Genomic DNA, 27443 nt, shown 5'->3' with positions numbered 1-27443 from the left:
GAAGTAAGAATACATTTCCATCCAACAGCTTTTCAAATGGTAAAGTAAAAGCACTAATTCCTCCTGCTAATGTGGTGACCCTTACTGAAGGTTCTATGATTGGGGGCTGTCATAAAAAAAAGTGGAAAACTGTGACTGGAAGGAGGGAAAAAACATCCATTGTTGTAGCATGGAAAGTCTCAACTTGAGAGGAAATGTCCAGGGTTCTGCCCTGGATCCGTTTGCCATCTAGCACTGGTCGTGTATGAGCCACGTGTGAGTTCAGGCACTTGTGTATGAAACCATCAGTTCACTCGCCTGCAGGTCTTTGCCTTTGAAACTGCACTCTTCTCTCTTCCTCTCTGGGGTTTTCCATGCAAGCTGCAGAAGAAAAATAGCATCAATTGCATACAGTAGATATTATATAGTGAGGTGTGTTATAGTCACTTTGGACTACTGGGAGCTTAGCATACTTATTGCCATCTACGTATACTACACCTCTGGGATCATATCATAACTGAATTCATATAAATACAGTTTATGTGGTATTGCAGTTCACAGCCGCTTGCACACTGACTCTTACCTTTCTTTGTAGCTTGGCTGCGCTGATATCAGAGAGACTGAGAGCGAAGAGACTCTCCCGAGCGCCAACATACAACATGCCGTTTTCGCTACTGAGCAGCAGAGAGGTAAAGTTGAAGACTCCGCTCACTGAGAAACTTCTGGTAGTTCTCTCCTTTGCATCTACACAGAAACAAAAACACAGACAGAGGAAGAAAAATAAACATGTAATAATTCAAAAATGAACTTGTCCAGGTTAAAATGAGGGGACGGATCCGTATATTGTAAACTGCTGTAGACAGGGAATGAATTAAGGTACAATCACAACACAAAATGAGACTTTTTGTGTGTCTTAATATTAATGACAAAGATTTTCTTAAAAAATAGAATATTTATCTCTGCATGAGCATTGCTATTTTGCACTTTTGCACTTTGATCTTTTCATCAGTTAGCACACAGTGAAAACTGATGTGAAAATGAGAAGAATGAGGGTGAAAGCAAGAGAAAGCCACCAAGCTCTCACTTGTGACTACATGTTCAGCATCTAGAACCAGAAAAAGATGGACTTTGAAGCTGAGAATATCAAGTAGATGAGATGAGCAGCAACTTATAATGTGGGCCTCACAGTGTTTGTTAAACCTGAAGGTTTTTGCAAAAATAAATAAATGACTGAATGAATGTGCCTGTTTCTCTGTCTGCTTGGACAGTACGTGAAACTACAGCTTCCAAATCTTACTGGCCCCTCATCAGAAAAATTCCCCTCATCAGAAAAATTCCCCATATTTCTCCAACAGTTCAATAATTTTAAATAAACTATGGAAAATAAATTGCTTTGTTTCCACCACACCAACAACTCCCGACTAAAGCCAAGAGTTAAACCATTAACTCCCTCTAATCGCTGCTTTAAAAAAGCCCATGTGTATCTCAGACTTGCAGCAGTTTGGAGGCCTTCACTGCCAGCACAACGTGAACAACTCGCCTCAGCGGCATGCCAGCATAAACAGAAGCCAGGAGCTAATGGAAACTTAGTCACTGAAGTTCTGAAACAGGATCTCAGGCCTTGAAATGTGAACTGCAAAAAAAAAAAGAAAAGAAAGAAATAACAGAGTCCTCTTTGGACCCACCTAATATAAGAGTACTGACACTAATAGCGGCATAAATACTAAAGATTTAGAAAATGAAGTTAAAGAAATAACACAATATACCCAAGTTGTGACATTTCTGTAGGCTAGACAGAAAGTAAATAAGAAAACAGTTTTTTTAGGTGCCACATCAAAATGCAATGCTTACAGAAAACCAGAAAAAAGAAAATGTAAATAGCACATACAAAAAAATGAAAATGAAAGCTGAAACAGTGAGGGGAACACAATCTAAATTTGCAAATGCAACTTTTACAAATATACAAAAAAAAGGTAGTAATTCAAACAGTTTGTAATTTCACCCTTTGATTGCTTTTCTTTCCCTTTATTTAGTTTTAACATATTTTCAGCAAGAAGGAAAAAAACACACTTATTTTAATTCGTATCACAATATTTTCAAAGTTACTCTCATGTATTCGGGGGACTTCCAATCTAAGAGCCAGCAACAACATTTAGAGCGCCTCGTCACATCAGCTGATATGATGAGGCGCCTTTATCTGCACTGTACACAGGTGACAAGGTAAAGGACAAATCAGTACAAAGTTGTTCTGAATGATCACCTCTAAGTTGAAAGACAATTGCTGGGGCACAAAGGGTCATGGGATGTCTGGGAATGAAAATGACAATACACTTGTGGGAGATTTAGGGCCATCACGGACCATCATCGAAACACCAAATGAAGGAGTATATACTTAAATTTAAATGTGGTAGGGTTTCAAAGGCTTTGAGATTCGCTGCTAAGTCACATGGTCGCAGCCCAGTGTGGCAGTGATGCATTTTCACTGTTCACATTTACAATATCACATGCACAGTAGAGTGAAACTTTATTAAACCCACTACTGCTGGTGGTAATAATTAAAATTATAGCACTTCACCGCATTAAACTAATCCGCTCCAGATAAAGCCATTAAGTTCTACTGACAATAAGCTCACCATGTGGTACATACCCTGCAGTATATGTGACCTAATATAACCTCACCTTAGTGTGCTGGTACAGGAGGTCGAGAGACTTCCTCTCCCTTGGGAAAACAACATGTTAATAGCGGTCCATCACCACGGCAACAGTGAGCCATATTGTAGTTAAATCTGTCCGTAAAACCACAAGAGGCTCTCCTCCATGTACTGTACATGGACCCACGGGGGCCATTCTCTCTCCTTCCCACTATCATTAAAGGATAAATGGACTGCTGCTCCATGCCGGTGCTGTTCCCCCCATTTTTTTCCCTCCCCACAGAGCCGTGGGCAAATTCAGCTGTGATTTACAGAGCGGGAAAGACAAAGGCCAAAGCCTCAACCAAAACAAAAGCTTTGAGGGATTTTCACAGAGGAGAATATCTACACAATTACTCTCTGGAGTCAAATCACCGCTGTCATACTTAGCAACCACAGATGACAAAAAGAAACAATAAGGCTCCCAATTGAGTATCATTAAAGAGATCCAGGAGGGTTTTGCAGCTATACAAAGCTTTTGCTTCATACCTTTTGGAAAACAAAGATCATTTATTGGCGACCAACTGTTTGACAATGCTTTATTTCTCAGAGGAGTCGGTAATTGCTAAATGGTACATTTTATCATTTTTTTGACCACGTGGTGCATTCAGGCTTACAGAAGTGGCTGGACAGTTTTAAAATTAATGTTTAATTTGCAGCAAGCTGTTTTTTTTTTAAACATCTTCAATTTCACTGCAATACTGGGGAAAAATAGCTAACATTTTGCTCACATTGGAGTCCAAAACGGAGTAAAAGGGGAGTGAATCTTAATCATAAAGTCCCAGGACGGTTGGAAACACAACTCCAAATGAATGCTAACGTTAATCTGGTGCCCACTTTTCTGCTGCAGGAGCTCAGCACAAGTTGCTGCAAACCAGACTCATGAAGTGACGTGATAATTTTGTGACAGTTTCAAAAACAACAATGCATCCGTGAGACGAGAGAACAATGGAAGGAACAGGCACAGATGATGCTTCACAGTTTTTTTTGTATCCGTCTACACGAGAAATTGCATGTCGAGGATAGTGATGTTTGAGAGAGCGCCAGAGTGCAGTTTGCTTTTCCAAAAATGCTGTTTGTTGGTTTTACTACTCAGTGTCAAACCCTGCCCAGTAGGTTTTTGCAGGCTGCTCTGAAGTACCTTATATAGAGTAGGTAGTGTTTTCTTGGAAATGGAAGAGGTCCTAGCAAGGTTCATGCCTACTTGGATCATATCAATAAAAGGTAAAAAAAAAAAAAAAAAAAAAAAAAAAAGGTAACAAAGGTTAAGTATTACCTTGGCATGCAGACTGGAGCAGCCAGGGATCGAACCGCCAACCTTCCAATTAGTAGTTTATCCCATCTACCGCCTGAGCTATAGTTCATTTGTGCAGTAAAACAGATTATTAATGACTTGCAGTTAAGTTTTATTGCTGAAATGATCAGTTGATAACAGGCTCTCAGCCATAAATTATCATTTGATTCACTCAATGTAACAATAAGTCTCGTTTTAATTGATTCACGGCGGAATTAATCAATTATTTGTTCAATATTCAGTGGTGGTTCCAGCTTGTTAAATGGATTATTTTGAACTCCTGTCCATTTTTTCCACAATGTTCTGCAAGTAAAATGAATTATAATATCATAAAAAAAAATTTTTTTTATGATATTATAGCACCTAGAGCACAAAACCTGAATAGACTAACCCACAGGTCGGACAGTGTACAGACTCTTACCCCCAGCAGCTGTGGCAAAGGAGAGAGTGCCAGCGTTTTGATCCCTGGCTCCTTCAACCAGCACGTCTTAGGGCTAGATATTTTGTGTGAGAGTGTAATAGGTTATTGAATGTGTGTGTAAATGGGTGAATGTGGATTGCACTGTAAAAAACAAAACAAAAAAACAAAAAACGCTAGACGAGAAATGGCTCATATAAATACCAAATCAGCATCAAAAGCTGTGTGCATCCTGCATGAACTTGTCTTTCCCTCCGCTCCACATATGCCACGGTTTCTTAAAGAATCCGCTCTATTGTTATTTGACTGTCTGAGGTTGATTTGCGACGGGTCATTTCATGACAATGCAGCCCCAGAAATGTTGTGGTGTACACCAGGAAACAGACAGACGAGTTCAAAGGAAGAAGGTTTTGTATCCGTGACAGAGAGACGAGTCAGAAGTGGCCACTGTGCCACTACTAGAACAGCAACAACAGTATCATCCTGCAGCATTTCATCCTTGTCCATCTTACCTTTTTCATGGAAGTCCCTAAAAGTAGGTGTTGACTACTTTGAAGTGCATGACTCCAACAGATGGGCTTATTTTTAGGGCGCATTTGTATCAAAGTGGTTTAGACCTTTTTTTTTCCTTTTTTTGGTTTGTTACAGAAACCTTACAGCATGCAAGTTACTTGCATCTCACATTCATTCATTATAAATACTTGGATGATCTACGTGAAGACACACTTGTACTTTTTTACGGTCTTACACCTTTATGTTATTTTTTTCTTTCAACACTGATCTTTCCACTTACGGGAATCTAGATGAGCAAATATGTTTTTTGTCTGCTAAGGTTCTAACATGTCATCCAGCAAGTTATCTTAGAAAAAACAATGAAACATGAGCCAACATTTGGGGAACAATGGCCAACTCTGTGATCTTTCAGCACTCTCACTGGAGAAAAAACTCCCCAGGAAAACTGAGGCCTGTGGATTAGCCCCAGAATCCGAGGCATTGTTTCTGGAGAGACAAATTATTGCCTAGTTTTTCTAATTGTAGTTTCATAAACAAAATTATACACACACCTAAATGTCATGGTATTTGATATTTGGCGGAAAGCTCAAAGGGTAAATCCAAAATTATATGGATGGGTACATACCATCAGGGATAGGCGATTCATTTTGTGTTTGTTTGTTTGCTTAGTTTCCTGGGTAAACTGATATTTAAGGCAGGAAGCTAATTTTCTAAAAAAAAAAACAAAACAAAGGAAAGATGAAGCAGCAAAAGAAAAAACTAAACAACCGCTGTTTTTTTGTAGGCTGATTATGGACTGATCAGAACAAGTACACGATGTCGTGCTGTCGAGCTGCAACTGAACGCACCACGAAAAATGGAGCCAGCAGGCAGATGTCTTATAGAGGGCTTTAAACTTCACCAAGTCACTGCCTGACCTCTGAATCTCTGGTTTGAAATAGCAGCGTTGTGCATGGTTAAATCCCTTCATCTGTGACCTTTTCTACAAGTGCATGAAGAGCACCCTCTCTGCCATCTGTAAGCAATATTAGATTATTGCTATTATTATGTAATTAAGAGTAATTTGTGCAAATGACAAAGGGCTAAATGGACTGAAATACTTGCACAGACTAACTTGCTAATCTATTTAGAGACAAAATTAATAGCATCTTTTTCTTCAGGAAGTCATTCTGCATTTTTGCATCTTTTCTTTTTTTTTGATTGCTCCCAAAAAACGATCATTAAAAAGGCAGAACATCTTTTTAAGAGAGCAACTGTAGAGAAATGTGTCCTCTAATGCCAGAGATCTAAGTCCCTTTGTTTTGTAGGGCAATGATAACTGGCTGATTCAACCAGCGCCCTCTTATAAGGGAACTTTATCAGCTCTTACAGCTGTATGTTCAGGAGATCAGACGATTGCATACCTCATTTAAACCACCTGTTCCTGTTTTCTTTCCACAGAACTCCAGAAAAAAAAAAGAAAAAAAAACATCCCCACTTCTGGATCAACTGGATATGTTGAACAGCAAAAAAGGTGTCTTAAAAAAACACAAGATAATGTCCCTATCAAAACACCTGACTTTACTGATAATCTGCTTGGAATTGTACAATGTCAGGGTTCACTAGAAGATGACCCAGAAAATACACCCCTGTTTGTCTCTTTATCGCCTTCAAGAGCAAGCAATAGACTCATGACAGATCCTCTCTAAAGGACATCATATGCCCCATTTCCAGTCTTCTGACCACAAACATGACCTACATTCCCATCTCTGAGGGAGAAGAAGAAGAATACTTGCCAGTAATAGTCCTAAGAGAGCACATTTAAACAGGGTTGAATAGGCAGAAGAGGATGCACGAATGACAACAGTTGAGGAAAACATCACTACACCTATGCACACAGAAGCAGAGCCAAATCAGTGTTATGTAGAAAAAACCTGATTTACTTTAAATCTGGCAACCATGATCAGCCTCTAACTAAAAAGTGAGGGGGATGAGACCCTTCTATGGTAAAATGGGGGTTAGCTTTTTACTTTTCTGAACAAGCAAACAGAACTGAGTGCCTATCCATCCCTACATATCGGTCCGGTGAGTAAAAGTAAAGTAAAAACACTGATTCAGTTTATTTAATGTAATTCATTTCTTAAAGAGACTGAGGATTGCCAGATGAGCTAGGATGCCTCAACATTTGGATAATCTTGTAAAAAAAATAAGACGCAGGAAATTACATTTACAAGAAGCAGGAAAGGAACTTCTCTGGAACGAATGTCTTTCCTTTGTCTTTATCTGTCTACTGTACTTGTTCAAGGACTTTGCTCAGGGTAGAACAGATGAACTCTTGTAAAGCCATTTGCTTTTAGAAGAATTAGAAGAGTCCTGCTGGGTCAGAGCTCCTACTACTGTCGTATAGTCTGGTGACATAAAAACAGCCCACACTGGAGCTCTAACTACATTATCCCAAGTAATTTTAACTAGCTACTAAGAGCTGCTGCTGAATTGGTAATTGTGTGGGAGAGCAGACCCGGGAAGCTGAAGGACTGAGACTAAAGCATCTGGAATGCATTAAGACAACAGGCCAAGAGGGTCAATCCACCGGGAGGTTCATTAGGCAAGCTGCGAGCACGCTGTTTGTATTGGTAAATTGTGGGGCTGCATCTTGTTAGCAGGATATTGTCTCCACAGCACCATCCACATGCAGAGAAAGGTGGTAAATTTGAAGACAACATTAGGAAGCAAAGTCTGGAAAGGAATATCGTAAATTCTGAGGAAAGTGTAGAGATAAAATATGTGCAACAGGGATGAGCCATAACAGGCTTTGGTGGTGTAATTTATAGAGGGAAAATACAGCACGCTGGGGCTTCAATCTGTTACCATTTAAATACTTTAAATCAGTCATTTGTAAAGAAAAAAAATCTCACACAGCTCAGCTCTGTAGGATCCTTTTTTTCTGTTGATAAGACAGTCTGCAGGTCAGGGAGCTACAAAAGCTGACCCTGGATTAACCACTATAATGTAAACCAGCTGCTGGTTTCACCGGGAACTCACCCTGACCCCTTTCTCTACTATGAACAGTGCTGAAGCACCAAGAAAAAAGAGACTGTACATGAGGTCTTGACTTGTTTTTAGCAATACAGCAGATTCAGACCTGAACAGCCAGACTCCACGCTGTGCTATTGCAGAAGGAGCAGAGAAACTGAAAAGTCACTATGTCCCCACAACACCCTGAAACTGAATGACGCGAAGCAGCTGCACAAAAGTTAAGAGTTGCACTCTTTACTTGTTGTTAGGGTCATTTTGTTTTAAGAGCTGAACTGAAGCTATTCTCGTCATTAACTGTGGATAAGGAAATTAGTGCAAATACACCAATTCACCAATTAGTGCAAATTCACAACAACACTTTTACACTGAAGGTAAGGCCCTACTAAAAGCTAGAGACCAAGACTAAGCTGTCGCATTAGTTAGATTTTGAAATGCCATTTAAAAATTTGACAAATGCATTTTTACTGCATTTTACTTCCTAATTTTACCATTTACTTACATAGTCTTAATATAAAGTACAACTTTACACGTCTCTATTAGGCAATATAATCAGGTTTGCTTGAGCGCTGATACCATCACGAAACCAATGTTCAGCTATGTGGCATCAACATAGTATCGAGAAGTCGTTATCTCACTTGACACCACTGTCCTTTTGAATTACTCGAGAGTGGCTGATTCAACTGGCCCAGACACGACAGCTTTTAAATAATTAAAAATGCTTTACTCCCTAGTGTGGCTGTGGGCATACCCCTTAAACAAAATTAAAGCACGACTGTCACACGGTGGGAAGAGGGCTGAACGGTTCAACAAGAAAAGACGGGCAACTAAAAGGCTTATAGGTGTGTCTTTTAAATAGTGCTCAGCACACTAAGCCATTCAACATGGTGCGCATTAAAGCCTGGAACAAAAAAGCAGAGAGAAAAGCAGATGCGGGCTCTATTCCCCGAACCCATGATCCGTCCTGATAGGCGCATAATGAGAACCAGACAAGTGTTCACACCATAACACATACAAATCCCCATTCATTATTCATGGCAGATTACCCTCTTCATTAAGGCATAGGCAGGGACCAGGGGACAGAAAGAGAGAGAGAGACAGAAAGAGAGACAAATAGAAAGTGATAGGGAGACCAAGAGAGTAAGAGATAAAGCCCGTCTACAAAAATGGTACTAGATGAAGATCAGCCAGGCAGGACTCTGGCCCGCCTACAGTGCTACATTTAAGCACGCAAGCCATCAAGCTAACTGGCATCCAGAAAAGACAGAGAGGACCAGAAACCATGATGAGTTCAGGCAGCTTCTGCTGTATAAAGTTCAGGTCCCTGAGGCCTGCAGCACTGCATTCTGCTTTGATACTGTAAATACAATGTGACAAAGCCCTTCTGCGGGAGGCTGGAAAATGTCAGTGTAGCAGAACAGACACTACCACAGCAGGACAACTTTTGTCACCAGGCCCTCTTAACCTTTATCTGCTGGAAAAAAAAAGAAAGAAAAAGAAAAAAACTTGTTCTTTGCTTTAAGCCACAAAATAAAACTGGTCTTTTCAACACCAACAATACCAGTGACTCCACAAATTCTATGTCAGAGTTGCTTTTTAAATTAGCTAGTACATTTTACAAAAGTATGGCCTCTTGACCGCGTCGACAAAGAGTAAAATTACTGCTTGTTAAGTTTTACAGGGACATAATTATTATTTCTGTTGTTAAATTATTATCTACATGACCCTTCATGAAGTTATAAATAAGGTTAAAGTTACAGCAACATAAATGCTGCTATAAAAGAAGCTAATGACCGACTAGAAGCCTGGTAAGCCCCAATAATAAAAATCGAAACAGGACAGAAAACATAACCCTCCCTGCTTATCTCCTGGACAGTCACGTCACGCATGCTTTAAAAGTTGTTGTTTAACACCGGCAGCACGCCCTCCAAGCAAATCTTTCCTTAAGAACAGGCCCAAGTGTGAAGTGTCTTTTCAGTGAGTGATTGATGGTGTGTGTTGTTGTGAAATGCTCCACAAGGGATGAGCTATGGGCTTCGCTGAGGCTGGGAGGTGAGAGAGATTATCTGTTTGTATAGAGGTCCAACATGAAGGGGAAGGCACAAGCTCAGACAGGCATCTATGTAAAAGCTCGGTCGGCTTAAAATTCGCTCCAAACTGGAAATTCTACCCGTGTCTGTAATAGATTACTAAGCAGGATCTATCAGCATAATCCTCTCTGAAGTAACTCTAATGACGCCTGAACATGAGTCACTAACTGCAGATCAATCACTGAAAGCCTCTACCGATCCCACAATCCATCATTTTGTTTCATTCTCTGTGGAGATAATAGAGCACAATTAATGTGCAAAGTCAACATGTCATCTTAAATGTACCAGTATATCGTTTGAATAATTGGATACAAGCAGTTCTTGGTGCCGGTGGCTCAACCTATCAATGGAGAGAAAACAGAACATCGGAAAAACAATACATGAGGGCGAATATAACTATATCTCCACCATAGTTTAAGAGTGAAATGTGAAAGGTTCCTAAGCTCAAAGTTATTTTGCAAGCAAACAGAAAAAAACAGATTATATAAGAGCAATAACTCTCAGCGCTCATGAGATTGTGTCCACTTGTCCTTAGTAAGTCGAAACACAATGGGCCAGTTCATTTTGTAATTACTGTCTGACCAGCAGGTACTCGACAGAGCCACCCTGATGGAGCAGCCATTCACAGCATGGATTTACATGACGGAGACAAACACCATTTCACCCCTCGAAATCCTTTTAGCTCTTACAATGGACACATAAGAAGTGCATTGATTTTTTTTTTTCTTTTTTCAGTGGACATGGTTAATAAATAGGGAACCCACCGGGAACTGGACGACCAGATCTGTAAGCAGAAAGTGAGAGTGGCAAATGTAGCAGAAAACAGATGTTTCTGTTGAGCGTTCATGATTTAAGTTCCCAGGTGGACTTATGTAAACTTTTACCTCTAGACAGCTGTGAGCAGCAACTAGAGAAGCGAATGCAACAATGCCAGTCTTGATGACTGTTTATTGACAGTTGGCCACGTGCTGCGGTTCGCACAAAAGGATCCGACGACGCTCCAGCTGGAGCCTCAGGCATCTCCAAACCTCACATTTCCTCGGCTCACCGAGAGAGGAGGAGAGCCTGGTGTGTCTGCAGGCTTGCTGTGTGTGATGTGCATATATGGGATAGCAGGGCAGCTGTTGTGAAGAAGTTGTGAAACTTACTGTAAGAAAAGGTGAGGCGTGGAGTTACGTCATTTTCCGTGACAGCCGTATGAAAACAACCAAGCAGAAGGACAATGAAGGCAGAGAGACGCAGCCAAGCCATACTCATTGTCCACATGCCTCCTAAGGTCTGCCAGCCAACTTGCAGTATTTCCCTTCAGGTTTTTGGTGAATTCATGAAGAGCGTCTTTTATAACACTTGTTTATTTTCTTCTCCTCTCTCTCTCTCTCTTTAGTCTTGCAGCTCCAGGATCCTTGAACAGAATATGTCTGCACCGGTGTGAATTCAGGGCAGTCTTCTGGGCTACAGACGATGACGCTGGTTTGAAATGATGATTTGTGACCTCAGAGCAACAGCCTCCATTGATCAGCCTCCATGCATACAGGGCAGCACAGGGTCACAGCTGAAACCTATCAGGATAAAGAAACAGCATTCAAATTAGTGTGCATTAGCACGCTAAATGAAATAATAAGCCAAGTGACAGAAAAAGTGTTCTTAAATCACTCAAATTATCTGTTAAATGGTATACGTTACTTTGCAACAGATTCACTGAGCTATTGTAAAAACAACAACAACAACAAAAGAAAACATGATGTGTGAGGATTTCACCTTGATAAAAGTTACTGGTAGGTGCAACCACGCCTGGAAAACCACCAGATCATTGATAGTTTTACATCCTTTTCAAGACTTCTCTCACCAGTGTTTACAAATGCAAATAGATTTAAGGACATTAACAAAAAAAGCTAATTAGTTGCACATATTAGCCTGTCGTTGCAAGACTATACTCCACCAATTGTAATGCCATCTGCTGATGTCCACATGAACGGTTCAGCAGGGTGTATGGAAAGTTCAAGCCAGCCCAAATGTGATTGGTTAAACAGAAACCAGAAGGTTTCATGTACCAAATTCTTGTCCCTTGCCTACAGATTGTACATATGAATTCATTTTTATATTTTATTTTATCACTCTAATATCTTCATGCTTGATAGTCTCTCTCTCCGGTCTTATTGTTATGCTTTTTACATATGTCCTATTGTCAGCTCATCAGTCATTCATAAATTACTTTGAATTCATTTATGAATGACTGATTCACCTTAACTAAATGCTGAACAGCTTTTCTCGGCATTAAGAGTTTTTTTTGGCACACAGCTGTATTTATCTCCACACAACACAAAGCATGATTATGCAACAATGACATCGCATTCATAACAAAGTGTATAAGTGCCAAGGGTCAAAACGAAAGACTGTATGATTATCTTTCAGTTTCTGTTCATAGGAAGCAAATGATCATTTTGATAGTTTAGGGTGTTCATGTGTGAGGCTGTTAGTAAGGCGCTAACACCAACACTCTGAGAAAGCTTAATCTCTATATCTGAGCTGCATATACCTGTTCTGCTGTGCGTTGGACTGAAAGAAAACAGAGATTTCTTGGTAATCTCGGCTTTCTTGAAAAAAGGTGTGACGCCCAAGACACAGCTCATATTACAAGAGCTACAGGAGCTTCTGTCCCATAGTTTTCACCAGATGAACTTTAATTGCACTGCAGAGTAGTAGGAAGTTGCATGTACAGATCAGAACTTGTCTCAATATAAAAGAGTTGGATTTCCATAGTATTCACTGGGATAAAAGCAACTAAAGCCTAAAGACAACTTGTGGAATAACTGCATAGGCACAGCGCTCACTTCTCCTTAAATGAATATGATATACGCGTCAGCAGTGTTGTGGAGTAACGGAATACATGTACCGCCGTTACATATTTAAAATACAAAATATAAGTAACTGTATTCCGTTACCGTTTAAAAAGGTGGTATTCAGAACACAGTTACTTTGTTGAAATGAATGGATTACACAATGGTATTTTCCTGTTTCATAAGGCTATGCCCTCTCTATTTTTGGTTTCCACGCTGGTGGAAACCCAAAAAACACGCATAGAGAGGCTCTAATGCCTGTGTCTCAATCTCGTGGCCCATGTCACCCCTACTTGCAGCCCGCATAATGACATGAAGAAATATTTTAAAAAATTATTCTCAAAAATTATTTAATATGAAGGCAATAGGAGTCTTACAGGCATAGCCTACAGAGAATGTAGCCTCCTAAAAATGTAGCCTCATGGGCAGTGTGCTCCGTGCTGCAGGGAGAATGGACTGCCATACCCATTATGTGTCTGTAAAGGCGAGGGAGGGAGAAAAATGAGAGTCGAAAAGTACGAGTTGTCACCAACCAGAAACGGGAGATGGAAGCATGTAAATATAATAATAACCACTGCAACCAAAAAGAGTGCATGACGAGCCCAGTTGTAAGTACGCTATTAAGACTTGACTGTACACCGTGTTCGTGTTTTCCTCCGAAACAATAAGTTCCGTTGGAGCAGCCTTTCAACGCCTCTCTCTGTCTCTTGCTAGCAAAGTTCACCCAGACAACAAAGTAAAGCTAGTTTTCCGCTACGAGCCCGACACGAAACCCGACGAATTAGCCAGAGGTCCCTTACGGTTTTATGCCTTCACGGTTCAGAGCCGCAGACCTGTTTTATATACGCGCAGAATAGTTTTCTATACGAGATAGCTGCAAAAAGTGCAGCCTCACCTAATGTCCACCCTACTGTTACTCATTTTATATTAAGATTTAAAAATCTAGTTGGTATTGGTATGGCGAGTAACCTTCAGTAAAAGCAATAAATCACATAGCAATAGTACATTCATGTAGTTGTAAAAAAGCATGATAATATATTAAGTAATCCAAAGTATTCAGAATACGTTACTCTCATTGAGTAACGTAACGGAATACGTTACAAAATACATTTTGGGGCATGTATTCTGTAATCTGTAGTGGAATACATTTTAAAAGTAACCTTCCCAACACTGCGCATCAGGGAATCTGAACTTTTAGATATTTTTTCATTTCCACTAACACCTTTATCAACAAGCTCTCCAGCTATTTTTTAAGAAACCGTCAGTCCAAACCACAACACGGCCAGTAATGGAGTTAAGGGGGCAAATCACAGACTCTGATGAACTGAATGTAGTGAGACAGACTTAAAGGGAAACTCAATATGGATACTCCAGTTACAACTGCAAATGCTCCATTACAGTGGCCACGGGGAGCTCCTCATTAAATGCTACCAACAGGAGATTCAGTTTCATGTGAGGTATTAGAATCAATTTCACGAAGTACGGAGCAAAGCTATTCCGGCTTTTATCAAGGGGATCTTGACTCTTAGTCAATAAGCAGTCAGATGCTTATTACAAAACCAGACATGTCCAAATCTGATGTAGGCAGATGACATCTGCAAGAACAACAAGGCCAAGAGACAAGACACAAAGATGGTTATTTCTACAGCAGCAATGTCACACACAAGACTGAAAAAACAAGAAAAAAAACATGCAGACATGTCCCGTCAATTCAGCCTGAAGAGCTTGTGGTGCGTCAAAACACATATTTTGGTAAAACTTTATAATAAGGCCCATGACTAAATGCAGTTAAATTGAATTGTAAATACACTGTAATTTTAGTGGACAGGCAATATTATGGAGTGACTGCACCTTCCTTTTCGCATCTTTATTTTTTTACATCATTATTTAATATTGATTATGTTGAAGAGCATGATAGTTTTTTTGTTATTCATTATTTCTATTATTGTCCTGTTTTGTTTTGTTTTTACTTAAGCTGTACTTAAAATTATAGTATAATGCGTGTCTTATTTCCTGTAAAATACCCAGATGTCAGGCAAGGTTAAGCAGCTCCATAGTACAGCCCACATCCCGAAAAGTACACAGTACTTATGATGTGAAATGGACGAATATTGTTTTTCCACTAAATTACCCACAAATTATGCAGTACTTCAAATTACCTTCAATATGATTATTTCTTTGTTTCCTATAAAAATCTGACTTGTTATCCCTTTATTCTAGTGTACCTATCTTTAAGTATTTGTATATAATCGCATTGTAATTTCAAGTACATTGAAATTCCCTTTAATTGCTGGGGAATTATGCCCTCAGTTGGAGACCATATTATGCTAGTGCTACCCACATTTCTAGTTTTAACTTATTTAAGTCTATTTTAACCTTTTGCCCACAGGACACCTCTTAGAATTAACCCTTGTTTGTCTTTTCTGAAGTGAGCCATATCTGTTATATTTCAGGTGTGCTTCCACCGAAAAAGACTTGGTTAGTGAGGGAGCTCTCTGCCTATACAATCTATACCACATCTTTATTGATGTAGATATTGAGATGTCAAAAATCTTCATTAAGGGTACAGAGAAGGTTGTACTTACGGGGGAAAGAGTTAAAGTAGGGTTTGATTAAAACATTTTTATAGTTTAAAAAATCAGATCAAAATTATCTCCCCTTTCACCGGGTCAGATACGCAAAAGCTATTAAAGGAAAAATAATCAAGTGTCTGGACAGCAAAGAATTTGGACCTACAGCAGTATGACTGTGATTTTTAATGATCCTGATGACAAAAACAGACAAGATTCTGAAAAGCTTCTGCTTTTAAAAGTCCGGGCTCGGCCACAGTCTGACATTTTTAGACAATCCCTCCCTGTCAGCAACCTACATGATGTCAGTGGACTATGACATGTAACCGACAAAAAGAGCAGCCATAAGCATCATTAGCGTCTTTTGTGTGGAAACAACCAAAAATGAGACACTACTTGACCACCGAGTGGCAGAGGTAACAATAATCCCGGTTTTGTGTGACAGTCAGAAAAAGCGGTGTGCATGAATCCGACTGAGGTATGAAGAGAGAGTTCGACTCAGCGTGAGAAGGAGAACAAGGGCCCCTCTGACAGCACAGAAATCTATATGCAACTCTGCACTTCACTGCTCTCTCCTGCATGATGCATAAACTGAATCATCCCTTTCACTCTCTACACAGACGTGATAGTGTGCTCTGGCTATGGATGATACTCTCCCATCTCTCGGTCAATGATCTCTTCCTAAATCCTTTTAGAGTATATTTCTCTATTCCCTTCAGCAACACATCACCCTGATAGAATAATTTCATCATTTCTTTACCAGAGATTGTAAAACATCCAATTAAAGATACTATAATTTTATTCGTGGGTGGGGTGATTCTGTCTGGTTTTTCAACCAAATTAAAAGAAAACTATTTGTATTTATATTTTTATATTAGCCTTTCTCTTAAAAAACACAGATGGGATTTATGTTTGCATGCCTCATGAGTCTGTCAATGGAGTAAAAAATGCTGCTGCTTTACATTTTCATTACATTTCATAGAATAGAATAGCTTTTTATTGTCACTGTTACAAGAAAAATGAAAGGCAGTTTGGCATTTCTCCATGTGTGTAAAGTACACAATAGCGTAAGTATTTACACAATAACAGACAAATTTACATTTACACAAGAAAGATATGTACAAGTTATACATACACCTGCAAACATACACGCAAATACATACATATATGCATCCGTACATACATACACACACATATTTCCACATACACGCTTACATCTATATACATACACGCCATCTAACTAGCAGGTGCATTGAGAGGTGCAGTGTGATCAGTGATATTGCACATTGAGTATGTGGGGGGGGATGATATTGCACATTGAGTATGGGGGGGGGGGGATGATATTGCACATTGAGTGTGTGGGGGGGATGATATTGCACATTGAGTGTGTGGGTGGGGATGATATTGCACATTGAGTGGGAGGGTGCTGTTGCAACTATACTAAATAAGGTTATAATAAATACAGTTTAAAGAGGTAGGGGTGTTGGTTGCATTGAAGTATAAATAGAAATACAATTTATAAATAAGGTGTAATGTCCATGAGTGTTGGCAGTGCAGTTATCCTTCAGTCAGGGTGGAGGTAGGGCATGTTTGACAGCCTGTGGGTAAAAACTTCTGTTGAGTCTGTTTGTCTTTGACATGATGGACCTGTAACGTTTACCAGAGGGAAGGGGGGGAAAAGTGAGTGTCCAGGGTGCGAGGGGTCTTTGATGATGATGCTGGCTTTCTGCTGAAGTCTGCCAGTATAGATGTCTCTGAGGGGGGTTAGTGAAGTGCCGACTGCCCGCTCTGCTGCCCTCACCACCCGCTGCAGTTTCCTCTTGTCGTCCGCGGTGCAGCAGTTGAACCAGAGTGTGCAGCAGTAAGTCAGAAGGCTCTCGATGGTGGAGTGGTAGAAGTTTACTAGCAGTCTTTGGGGTAATTGGGCCTGACGCAGTTTTCTGAGGAAGTACAGTCTTTGTTGTGCTTTCCCTACCTGGTGGGAGATGTTTGTGGACCAGGTAAGGTCGGCTGAGATGTGGACTCCGAGGAACTTAAAGCTTTCTACCCTTTCTACCTCCTCTTCATCAATGTAGAGGGTAGTGTGCTCAGATCGCTTTGTTCTTCTGAAGTCGATTACCATCTCCTTGGTCTTGGCTGTGTTCAGATGCAGGTTGTTGTCATCACACCTTTGCTTCAGATGCTGAATCTCCTCTTTGTAGGCTGAATCATCGTTGTTGTCAATCAGTCCTATGATAGTGGTGTCATCAGCAAATTTTATAATGGTGTTACTGGTGTGGATTGGTGAACAGTCATGGGTGAAAAGTGAGTATAAGAGGGGACTGAGGACACACCCCTCTGGGACACCCACATTCAGAATGAGGGTGGAGGAGGTGTGCTCTCCCATTCTGACGTTCTAGGGTCTGTTCATAGAGACTAACATGGTGTACTTTTAATATCTGCAACCAAAACAAACAACTAAACGGAGATATAAAATAAATGTTCTGTCAGGACCACTACAGTAAAACGAAAACTGTCATTTTCTGTCAGAGGAAGGGAGATAAATCAAGCATTAGGACATAGGACATACTGCCAGGAACAGGGTGCAAATAAAACTTCCAGAAATAAGCAACTGTCAGATTAGAGCTACAGAATAAACTCAACCTGTGGTGCTTCATTTTACAATGTAAAACTCGGTCATAAAAAAATTGATAATACCTTTCTTACACTGTCCAAAAAATTTACAGTAATGTATCTCATAAAAGAGGAACCCAGTTTTATATTTAACCTAACAAGGAAATTCCTAGCAGTGTTTGGCGGTCATTTACTGTTATACAGCTCCTCGTGTAAAGTAAAAATATCACTATATATATATCACTGAATGAACAAGCTGGCCCAATGACAATGCTACTTTTAAGACTGTATTATAAATAGCTGCATCGCGTATGCTGCTGAAACAGGTGGTACCACCATTAGCTTTTGCTATTTGAGTAGAGTAGGAGGGGTGAAGGCTTCCTGGATTCCACACATAGTCTGTTGACTGGAAAAGTGTTGCCTGAAAAATATGACCTTTTGCCTTCCTGTCATCTGACGAAGCTACCTGTACACATACACACACACGCACGACATACTGGTCACCTACGTCACACCCGTCAGATAACGTAGGTCACATGCTACCACAAGTTACAGCCAACCTGTGAGTGTTTCCCCTCAGGCCCTGAAACACCTCCACGTCACTGAAGGGCTCTCTGATGTGTGACGGAACAGATGTGGGATGGGAGGATATCATCTCTCAGGAGTGGCTTTAATGGAGGAGCACTCCTGCACATATGGACAGAGTGGCTGAGTTGCTGGGTGAGTTGTGTGGCTGTGCAGCGTTGACATATTTCCGCCCTAGTCCTACCGCCCTCTCATGTTAATGTGCAACAACTTGGCCAGCTGTAACGATACCTGGCTATGAGTAAGATATGACAGTGCTTCTTTCCCAAGGCCAGTGCATCATGACTAATCACAATCAGAAGAGTTTGAGAACATGCTCACTCAGCTCTCATTAAAACAACTAAATGGCATAAAAACATAAAACAATCAGTTGGTTAAGGAGCCGCATGAGTTATTATGCCATCTTTTCTGTTAATTATTACATAATTGTAAAATTGTAAAGTAACAGCCACAAGTTCAACTGCTCATTATGGCAAATATCTAATCAGCCAATAACATGGCAGCAACTCGGTACATTTAGGCATGTAGACATGGTCGAGACTGTCATTGTCCCACACAACTGTCTTCATAGTTTACAGAGAATTGTCTGAAAAACAGAAAATAACCAGCTCGCGGCAGTTCTCTCGATGAAAATGCCTTGTTGATATCAGAGGTCAGATAAGAATTAAAAGACTTCTTCAAGCTGATAAGCAGGCGACAGTAACTGAAATAACCACTCGTTACAACCAAGGTATGCAGAAGAGCATCTGTGAATGCACTGTGTATTGAATCTTGAAGCAGATGAGCTACAGCAGCAGAAGACCACACCAGGTACCACAGGATATGACCTAAAATATAATAAATCATGTATAAAATGGTATAGCTGAGAAATATGTTCATTTCAAAATGTTGTTTGCACTATAAAATTATAACAGCCTATAGCATATACTAGCCTATGCTCCAATCAATGTTTTACAGTGATTCCCTCTTTAATTGATCAATTTCAACTGGGTAATGCTACAAATGTTTTCATTACAAAGTCTTAGCGACTTCTTAAATTTCAGTGGTGCAATTTAAATAACAAGCTTAAAGCCAACTAGAGCTCTAGCTGTCAAGAAATTGCAATGAAGTTAATAAACAAATACAGTCTTGGATTCACAATAGCTGGTGCAACACAGTGCAGCTACTGAGTTAACATATTTTGTCATTCAAAAGTCTGGCATGTTGATTAGATGACTATGGTGTTTGAAGAAAATACCCTCTTTCCTGCCCGACCTATTTTTAAGTTCAATCCCTAGACCCAGCTAAGAATAATTAATGGCTCAATCGTCCCTAAGTGAACTATACAGCAGTAATTATGACCATATGCTATTCCAAAGACTTTTAATTGCCTAATTAAAATCGTATTAAACTATTGGACAGAGATAGGGGACATTTTGAACTTAAGGTTCAGGGGAGTTAAATTCATCAAGCTTGCTTCTCCTCTGGGGCTTGTGACACAGGGTCAGAAATGTGGAATTTATCACAAGTGCTGAATTCCTAAAGCATCCCAAATTTAAAGCTATCAGGAACTAAGAATGTATTGATACATTAATGTAATATATGGCTGTGAAAGTGGATGAGCATATTTCATCACCTCTGTCTTTGAAACCTATACAAGTGCTGAAACCAACCCTGTCTCAGAAGTGAAAATATATGAAATGATTTTCCATTTCATTCCATTTCCCCTCTGCACAAATTTCCATAACAGATGTGAAGCCAGCAGAAGCAGCTTGCTGATGAAATGTAAAGTAGTGGAGCTAGGTCTGTCGCCAGACCTGCTATTACTATCAACGTCGAAGTGGGTGAAAGAAGAGCAGCAGGGGCTCTGCGACGGGCCGAAAAGTGCTTTAATACCGTAAATGCCGAGGACAAAGAAGCAAATGAAAGGACAAAGACACCACCTTCTCCTGCTGGCCACCTCATCTAACTCCAATCTTTATATTACCACTAGTAAGGAGGAACGAATCTCTTCTGAGTCGCTAATCTCATCAGCAAAGTTTAACGTTCAGATTTGTGAGGGCGAGTTGCTTCTCTTGGTTTCATCTCCTTTATTTCTTGGCACTTTGGCCAATTCACATGTCCAAACAAAGGTAAACAGGGCTTAAAAAGCGCTTGCGTCTTAAAAATATTCACGTATAGTCACTGCCATGATGTTTATAGAAGCTTGTACTTTCTCTCTGCACTCTTTGCCACTCTTCTGAAAGCCCCAGTGTAAGCTGATCCACTTTAAGGAAGGAGACTGCACTGTTGATCTTGCAGAAATGGCCTATTTCTTTTCTACAGTCTCTTGTACTGTTGTCACACCGTTTGCAGGGAGAGGGAACACCCTACATCTCCCATTTCATTATGACGCACCTTTCAGGGACCAAAACTAACAAACAACAACCTGTTCTAAAAAGCATTTTTCTCTTATTGGGGTTTTGGTAAATAATTTGACCCTTTTACATGATTGCTTGTATGATAAACTATGCAGATATTCAAAATCAGTGATCAAAAGCTGAAACTATTTTGACGGCGATGTTCAACAGTTGGATCTGCAAAACAAAAAGATGTTCCTCTTTACTCTGAAATATAATACTGCGTGTCCTGACATTTGGTGGAATGGCACTAAAGGAAATCACTGCTGTTTACACCACAAATGTTTATAGTACTATTCATACTACAATAAATGTTTATTCTTTTATAACTACTGAGCAGAGGATGGAGTGACCTGCAAACAGTGCCTCTGCTTCAATCTCGAACTATTTATGAATTTGCAGTTTCAGTGAAATAAAAGAGTTTTCCACTTATAAACAAAATGTAAGAGGTTTGGTAATGATTATATTTATTTATGTTGCTAATCTGCAGCTTAAGAAGTTTACTCTACAGATGGAACCAGGCTAAAGTTCTCACTGTCAGGAAACATCCTAACCATCTCACCCTCTCAAACTGTTGGCTGAGAGTAACAGCCTGTATCCGTGAGAGTGACCATATGCGCTCCAGCAAATGTGACAAATTCTTCGATGACTATTTTATAGCAGAAATAAAAGCACAGAGTAATATACTGTTCAGAGTACTGGATAAGATATTGAGGGCCTTTAGTTTATGAGGCTTCCTGCCTGCTGCCAGACGCAGGTGAGAAACCGTTTCAGCCCAGGCTGCTGAAAGTAGGTCAGGCCTGTTGAAACACTCAGTGCCATTCGAAATGTCTCCACTTGTTTGCAATAAAATCCTGTCTGCGTTTGCTGGAGTGAAATATCGACCACGATGCAGTGAGATAACAGCCATTCACCTCAGGTTCTGTACTGTGCTTCTCCTTGTTTACATCCACTAACTTGTTTTTTTCAAAAGATAAGCAACTGAAACACAAGTAAAGTTAAATGGAGTGGTACTTGTATGCACCTTTCCACTTTCCACTCTTTTCTTCTTTTACTACAAGTCTCATTCAACCAAACACAAACATTCATAATACAACACTATCTATCACTATCTAAGCGCTTACTAACTTTCACACTTCAGTGGATGCATCAGGGGCAACTCAGGGTACAGCTGTTGCCTAAGGATGCAACGGCATCCGAACCACTAACCTTACAATTTGTAGATGACCCATCCTACCACCCAAGTTACAGCTGCCCAACAAAGTATGCTGAGGCTGTTTAAATACAAGTTTTCATGTTTTAGAAGACACACTGAAAAATTCAAGTACTAAAAGCATAAATTTATGCTGTCTGAACTGTCATATGGTGATGATGTCAGATCATGCCATAACGTCCACACCTTTTACGACACTTGATGTCTCACCCATTAACTGTAAACTTCAAAAGCCAACAAACCATCATACACACCCATTTCACCATGTGACTGACCTGCTGAGTTATGCTGAGTTAGAGCACTTCGCTTTCGCACTGCAGGCTTACTTGTTGTTCCTAGTGTATTTAAAAGTAGAATGGGAGGGAGAGCCTTCAGTTTTCAGGCCCCTCTTCTATGGAACCAGCTTCCCATTTGGATTTGGGAGACAGACACTATCTCTACTTTTAAGATTAGGCTTAAAACTTTCCTTTTTGCTAAAGCATATAGTTAGGGCTGGACCAGGTGACCCTGAATCCTCCCTTAGTTATGCTGCAATAACCATAGGCTGCTGGGGGATTCCCATGATGCATTCAGTTTTTCCTTTCCAGTCACCTTTCTCACTCACTATGTGTTAATCGACCTCTCTGCATTGAATCATACCTGTTATTAATCCCTGTCTCTCTTCCACAGCATGTCTTTATCCTGTTTTCCTTCTCTCACCCCAACCGGTCGCAGCAGATGGCCCTGAGCCTGGTTCTGCCGGAGGTTTCTTCCTGTTAAAAAGGAGTTTTTCCTTCCCACTGTCGCGAAAGTGCTTGCTCATAGGGGGTCATATGATTGTTGGGTTTTTCTCTGTATCTATTATTGTAGGATCTACTGTACAGTATAAAGTGCCTTGAGGCGACTGTTGTGATTTGGCGCTATATAAATAAAACTGAATTGAATTGAATTGTAGCTCTCATTTTAGGTTTTGTTATTTAACTACTGTGGCAATGTTTATTCATGTATCCCATTGCAACACTTTTAATGTATCCCATGAGAAACTGCATGAAAATGTAGCATGTTATCCCCGTTTTTAAATGACTTCACATTTTACCATTCTATGATGGACGGTTTTTCACTCTTCCCAATAGTAAAGTTTGTTTGGAACAACTTTAAATACATCTGATTCAAACTAAAAAGAGCAGCATGTTAGCAATAAAGTCAGAATAAGCTTAAAGCTGCAGTACCAATTATTCCAAAGAAGCTGCAGCTCTGCCCTCCAATAGGCACTAACAATAGGTCAGTGCTGAATTCTGGCATCATGCAGGATTTGAACTACATGCTGCCAAGTCTGGCAAGCTGAAAGTTCTCTGCTTAACCTTTTGAACCCTACATATTATGTACATGTTGGCCAAACTCTTCCATTAAATTTTCTAAAGCCTGACAGGACTTCCTCCCTCTTACTTTTCATTTGTAACACAGAGTTATCCTACATGGTAGCCTATGGCACAGCTCACACCTTCCCAGAAATATAATTATATTTCCAAAACATTTGGTAGTAATATACCATTTGTTTCACTTATAAAACAAAATGCAATAGACTGTAAATGTATCAAGTTTGCTCATTATAGTATGCCACAGCTTATAGTCAGCCTTTTTCTCCAATCAGTATATACACTCAAAATCAGATGTCTCTCTTTCTGTAACAATAAGTGACTATCATTGGTAACTTGATATTAAGGGTTTCATTAATGCAGAGACACCAAAATCATAAATGTCCACTATGTTGAGGACTCAACGCAGTACTATAAATTATTCTTTTTTTTCTACTTGGACAGCTTTAAGCTGAAAGGTTATTATCAGATTTTTTTGTCTGCTGTCACCGAAAAAATGTTACCAACCCATGTTTTACAAGAATAAAAGATTAACTTTTTTTTTTTGACTCATGATAGTCTATGATATGACTATTTAGCATATGTTAAATAAAACTGAACAACCATAAAAAACCACTATATGCTTGGAAAAAGCAAAGTGAACCTTTTGAACCATAGAAGTCAAGTTTGTGGACAGTTCAAAAACGAAGTGATGTGCTGCATTTGCATTTGCCGCCCGTGTAAACTCATGGATCGCTCAATCAACAACAATCCATTGAAATATTTAACCTCGCTAAAATTGATTAGGCTGGTGTGGCATCCATGAAAGGGCGTAAACAAAGCACGGCGGCTGTTGCCGCTTGATGTCCGCAGCAAGAAGCTGCACGCATTCCAGTAGCTTAGAGGCTTACACACAAGCTCAGGCTATAGGCCACTGGGCAGAGAGCTGCACCCATCCATCACTGTGTACAAATGATAAAAGGCTCAGAACGTCCACTTCTCCAAATGGCCACAGACCAGCTTTTACCGAATGTCAAGAGCATCAAGGCTACAAAGCACATTGTAAACCTCACAGATCGAACATGCTGGTGACCTTCAGTCCTTTTTTTTAAGTAGACAAATAAAGCAATTCTGAACAAAATGCAATCAACCAAACTTTCAGTCTAATGAATATTGATTATGAAGCGAAAAGAATACTGGAATGAAAACTATGATGCTTAAATCACTTAAACCATAAGAATAATAAAATTAAGTTAAAAAGAAACATTGTCAGCATATAATAAAATGAGAAATGTAATACTTCCAAAGCTTTTTTGAAAATCACTAGCTAGAAACAAAGATAGCCCAGGGAAAGGCGTGTTCGTCCGAGCAGGTGTAATCAAGTTCATGTTCACGCTGTAATTATCTATTGTGCAGTCTGTATAAAATGACACCTATGAGAACTGTTTATAGCCTAATCCAATCATGTGGAAAGTGATTTGGATTTACAATACCCAGAGCTGAAGTAGCAACTAGTGAGTGTTCACCAGTAGTGATATGACTGTAAATCTGATTATTGCTAAACTTTTATTTAAGTATCCACAGCTCTTAACATGACAGGAATCGCAGACTTTTCCTTCTTTTATTCGGGCCTTCCACTCGAAGCAAAATGCATGTTTTGAAAGGCTTATCGCTCTTCAACAGCACATTCAGTGAGATTCAGGGAAGTCCACTAACAATGACCATAAACCAAGTTCTCTAAACCGAGCTCATTAGAGTACACAAATAATGATGAATGTCTCCTTTCCTGGTCTTGTAGTCATACTTGTTCAGTTGTGTCTTATCTCTAGTGTTAACCCTCAACAGTCAGTATTTAAAAAGTTAATTTTTGACCTCTTTATCTGGCGAACAAACCACATTAAAAAGTTTTTGTGGGGGTAGTCTGTGTTCTTTATATGGGGCCCGAGAGTGGGGCAGCTGCCACCCACATCAAGTGACCTCACTTAGTACCGATCAATAGCAAGCTGCGCATTCCTAACGCGAAGTATTCAGCCATCACTTAAATGCTGGTATCCTAGTCATCCGAGCTATCTTGAGAATCCGTCACTACAATGATATTTGGGTTAAATTCCAATCATTGAGATCCAATATCCCAGACGACCAGATCTGACCTATAAGGGCAGCGAATCTGGTAAACCATACGGGGGAGATGAGCTCTTGTCAATCAAGAGTATCTGCCTATAGGCTGCTGCTGATCCAGATACTCAAGGTCACACTTGTCAAGCCAGCACTGCTCAGTTTAGATTCAACTTCACGTTTGCTCTTTATTTTTATTTTTTTATCCTTGTGCTCTTTTTTATTTGCCCTTTAAATCGCAAACACAAATCGTGCACACGGCAAATATATGGCCCAACACTGATCCCGTGGCTTGATGATTTAATGGATGACTGACTGACTCTTCTACTTAACTAGACAAGCATAATCAGGAGATTAGCAAACTATCAGATGACAGAGCTCAGTGTGCTTGCCTGCAGGTACAGGGGTATGTTAAAAATTGCTTCAATTCTACTGAGTAATTTTTAACAACAACAACAAAAAAAAGAATAATCTAACAAACATCCAAGTTCATGACATCTTAAAGCCAAATTGCTCTGAGCAGTCAGTTGAGGCAGAACTGCACTGCATATAATAAGGACCCTTAAAGTTCACGTAGCTCCATGTTTGCACCAGCGTGTGCTCGAGATACAATCGAAGCCCTGACATGTCTGCACGGCGCCCAGCTGGATTCGTGTAGGTGGGAGCTGATGTCATGGAGTGATGGAGGTGAAATGGTGTGTTACTAGAAAGATGAGCCTTTTCACTGTGATGTCAGAGAAGCGCACATTTCCTCACCTATTTCACAACGTGGAGGTGCTGAGGGATGGTTTATTATTTTGCAGACAAGAAAGGACTAAATTAGGAAATTCAGCAGATAACATCAAACCATCTTTTTTTTTTTTTTTTCAGGTGAATTTCCAGATAACATGGAAAAAAATCCTATTATCTATAATGATGAAGCACATTCCCGTGAACCAGAAAAGGTCAAATTGTCATTTAGGCTTATAAAAATAATAGGCAGACAACAAGAACATTCAAGCCTCTCTTAACAAACATCCAGTAAACCCAAGAGGCTGCTCTGTAGCTGGTCTCTGACGTTACCATGAGCCAAGCAAGTGATTCATCTCATTATTTATAAACTATAAGATGTAAAGTCAGTGATTTGATGCATGAGCTGGGACAGGATAAACAGCCTTGCTTTGCTTGGATCACCAACAAATCAGAAAGAGAAGTGGACAAAAAGCGAGGCCAGTAGACATTTTAATACTTGAAACAGTTTAATATACAGATACCTGATAAACAAAGCTCTGTGCAGGATTGTTTAGATTTAGTCAGGGTACTGATTTGATTTTTTAGAGTTTAAGCAATCCCATCACTGAAAAAAGTATTTCTTTATGCATTTTATGTCCCAATAAGACCCAGTGACCACAGAAGAAGTCATCAGCAGTGTTAGTTGCTGTGAGCTTGAACTGCACCTGCATGCCGAACAGCTTCATCCCCTCCAGATGTCTGGAGGCCTCTCTAGACCCAGAGCCAGCACATCTATAACTGTCTCCTGCACTGCCCAGACTCTAGTGGATAACTGCCAGAAAGAAAGCAGAGATGCAGGGGGATCTGAGCCCTGCAGCCACTCATGCTGCACAAAAAGTGCTGAAAGAGGCCATAGGATGGCCTGTGTGCTCTGTCTTAATATATCTCATCTTCAATCCGATCTGATGAATTATTCAACCACAGCTATCTACTGTGCCTCTCACCTAAAACATCTGCCCTGCCAGCCTGTCTGCCAGGTCCGGCTTACACTCTGCTCTGCCACAGGAAGCTTTTAGTCTACTGCTGTCCTG

The 27443-nt window shown here is 40.0% G+C and overlaps 1 protein-coding gene across 3 annotated transcripts in view; it reads right to left on the bottom strand.

Annotated features, from left to right (window-relative positions):
• The window catches only part of sema4ba (sema domain, immunoglobulin domain (Ig), transmembrane domain (TM) and short cytoplasmic domain, (semaphorin) 4Ba), a 58554-nt gene that overhangs the window by 12516 nt on the left and 18595 nt on the right, over window positions 1-27443 (bottom strand). For all 3 annotated transcript variants that reach the window (XM_063479700.1, XM_063479698.1, XM_063479701.1), the window contains exons 2-4: window positions 11145-11555; window positions 563-723; window positions 298-360 (exon numbers count right to left, since the gene is read on the bottom strand). In XM_063479700.1, the coding sequence (XP_063335770.1) occupies window positions 298-360; window positions 563-723; window positions 11145-11262 (342 nt within the window). In that variant the 5' untranslated portion in view covers window positions 11263-11555. The remainder of the gene's footprint in view (window positions 1-297; window positions 361-562; window positions 724-11144; window positions 11556-27443) is intronic.

Source organism: Pelmatolapia mariae, linkage group LG7 (assembly GCF_036321145.2).
Source record: "Pelmatolapia mariae isolate MD_Pm_ZW linkage group LG7, Pm_UMD_F_2, whole genome shotgun sequence".
NCBI lineage: Eukaryota > Metazoa > Chordata > Actinopteri > Cichliformes > Cichlidae > Pelmatolapia > Pelmatolapia mariae.
This window is presented reverse-complemented; position numbering and strand designations above follow the sequence as displayed.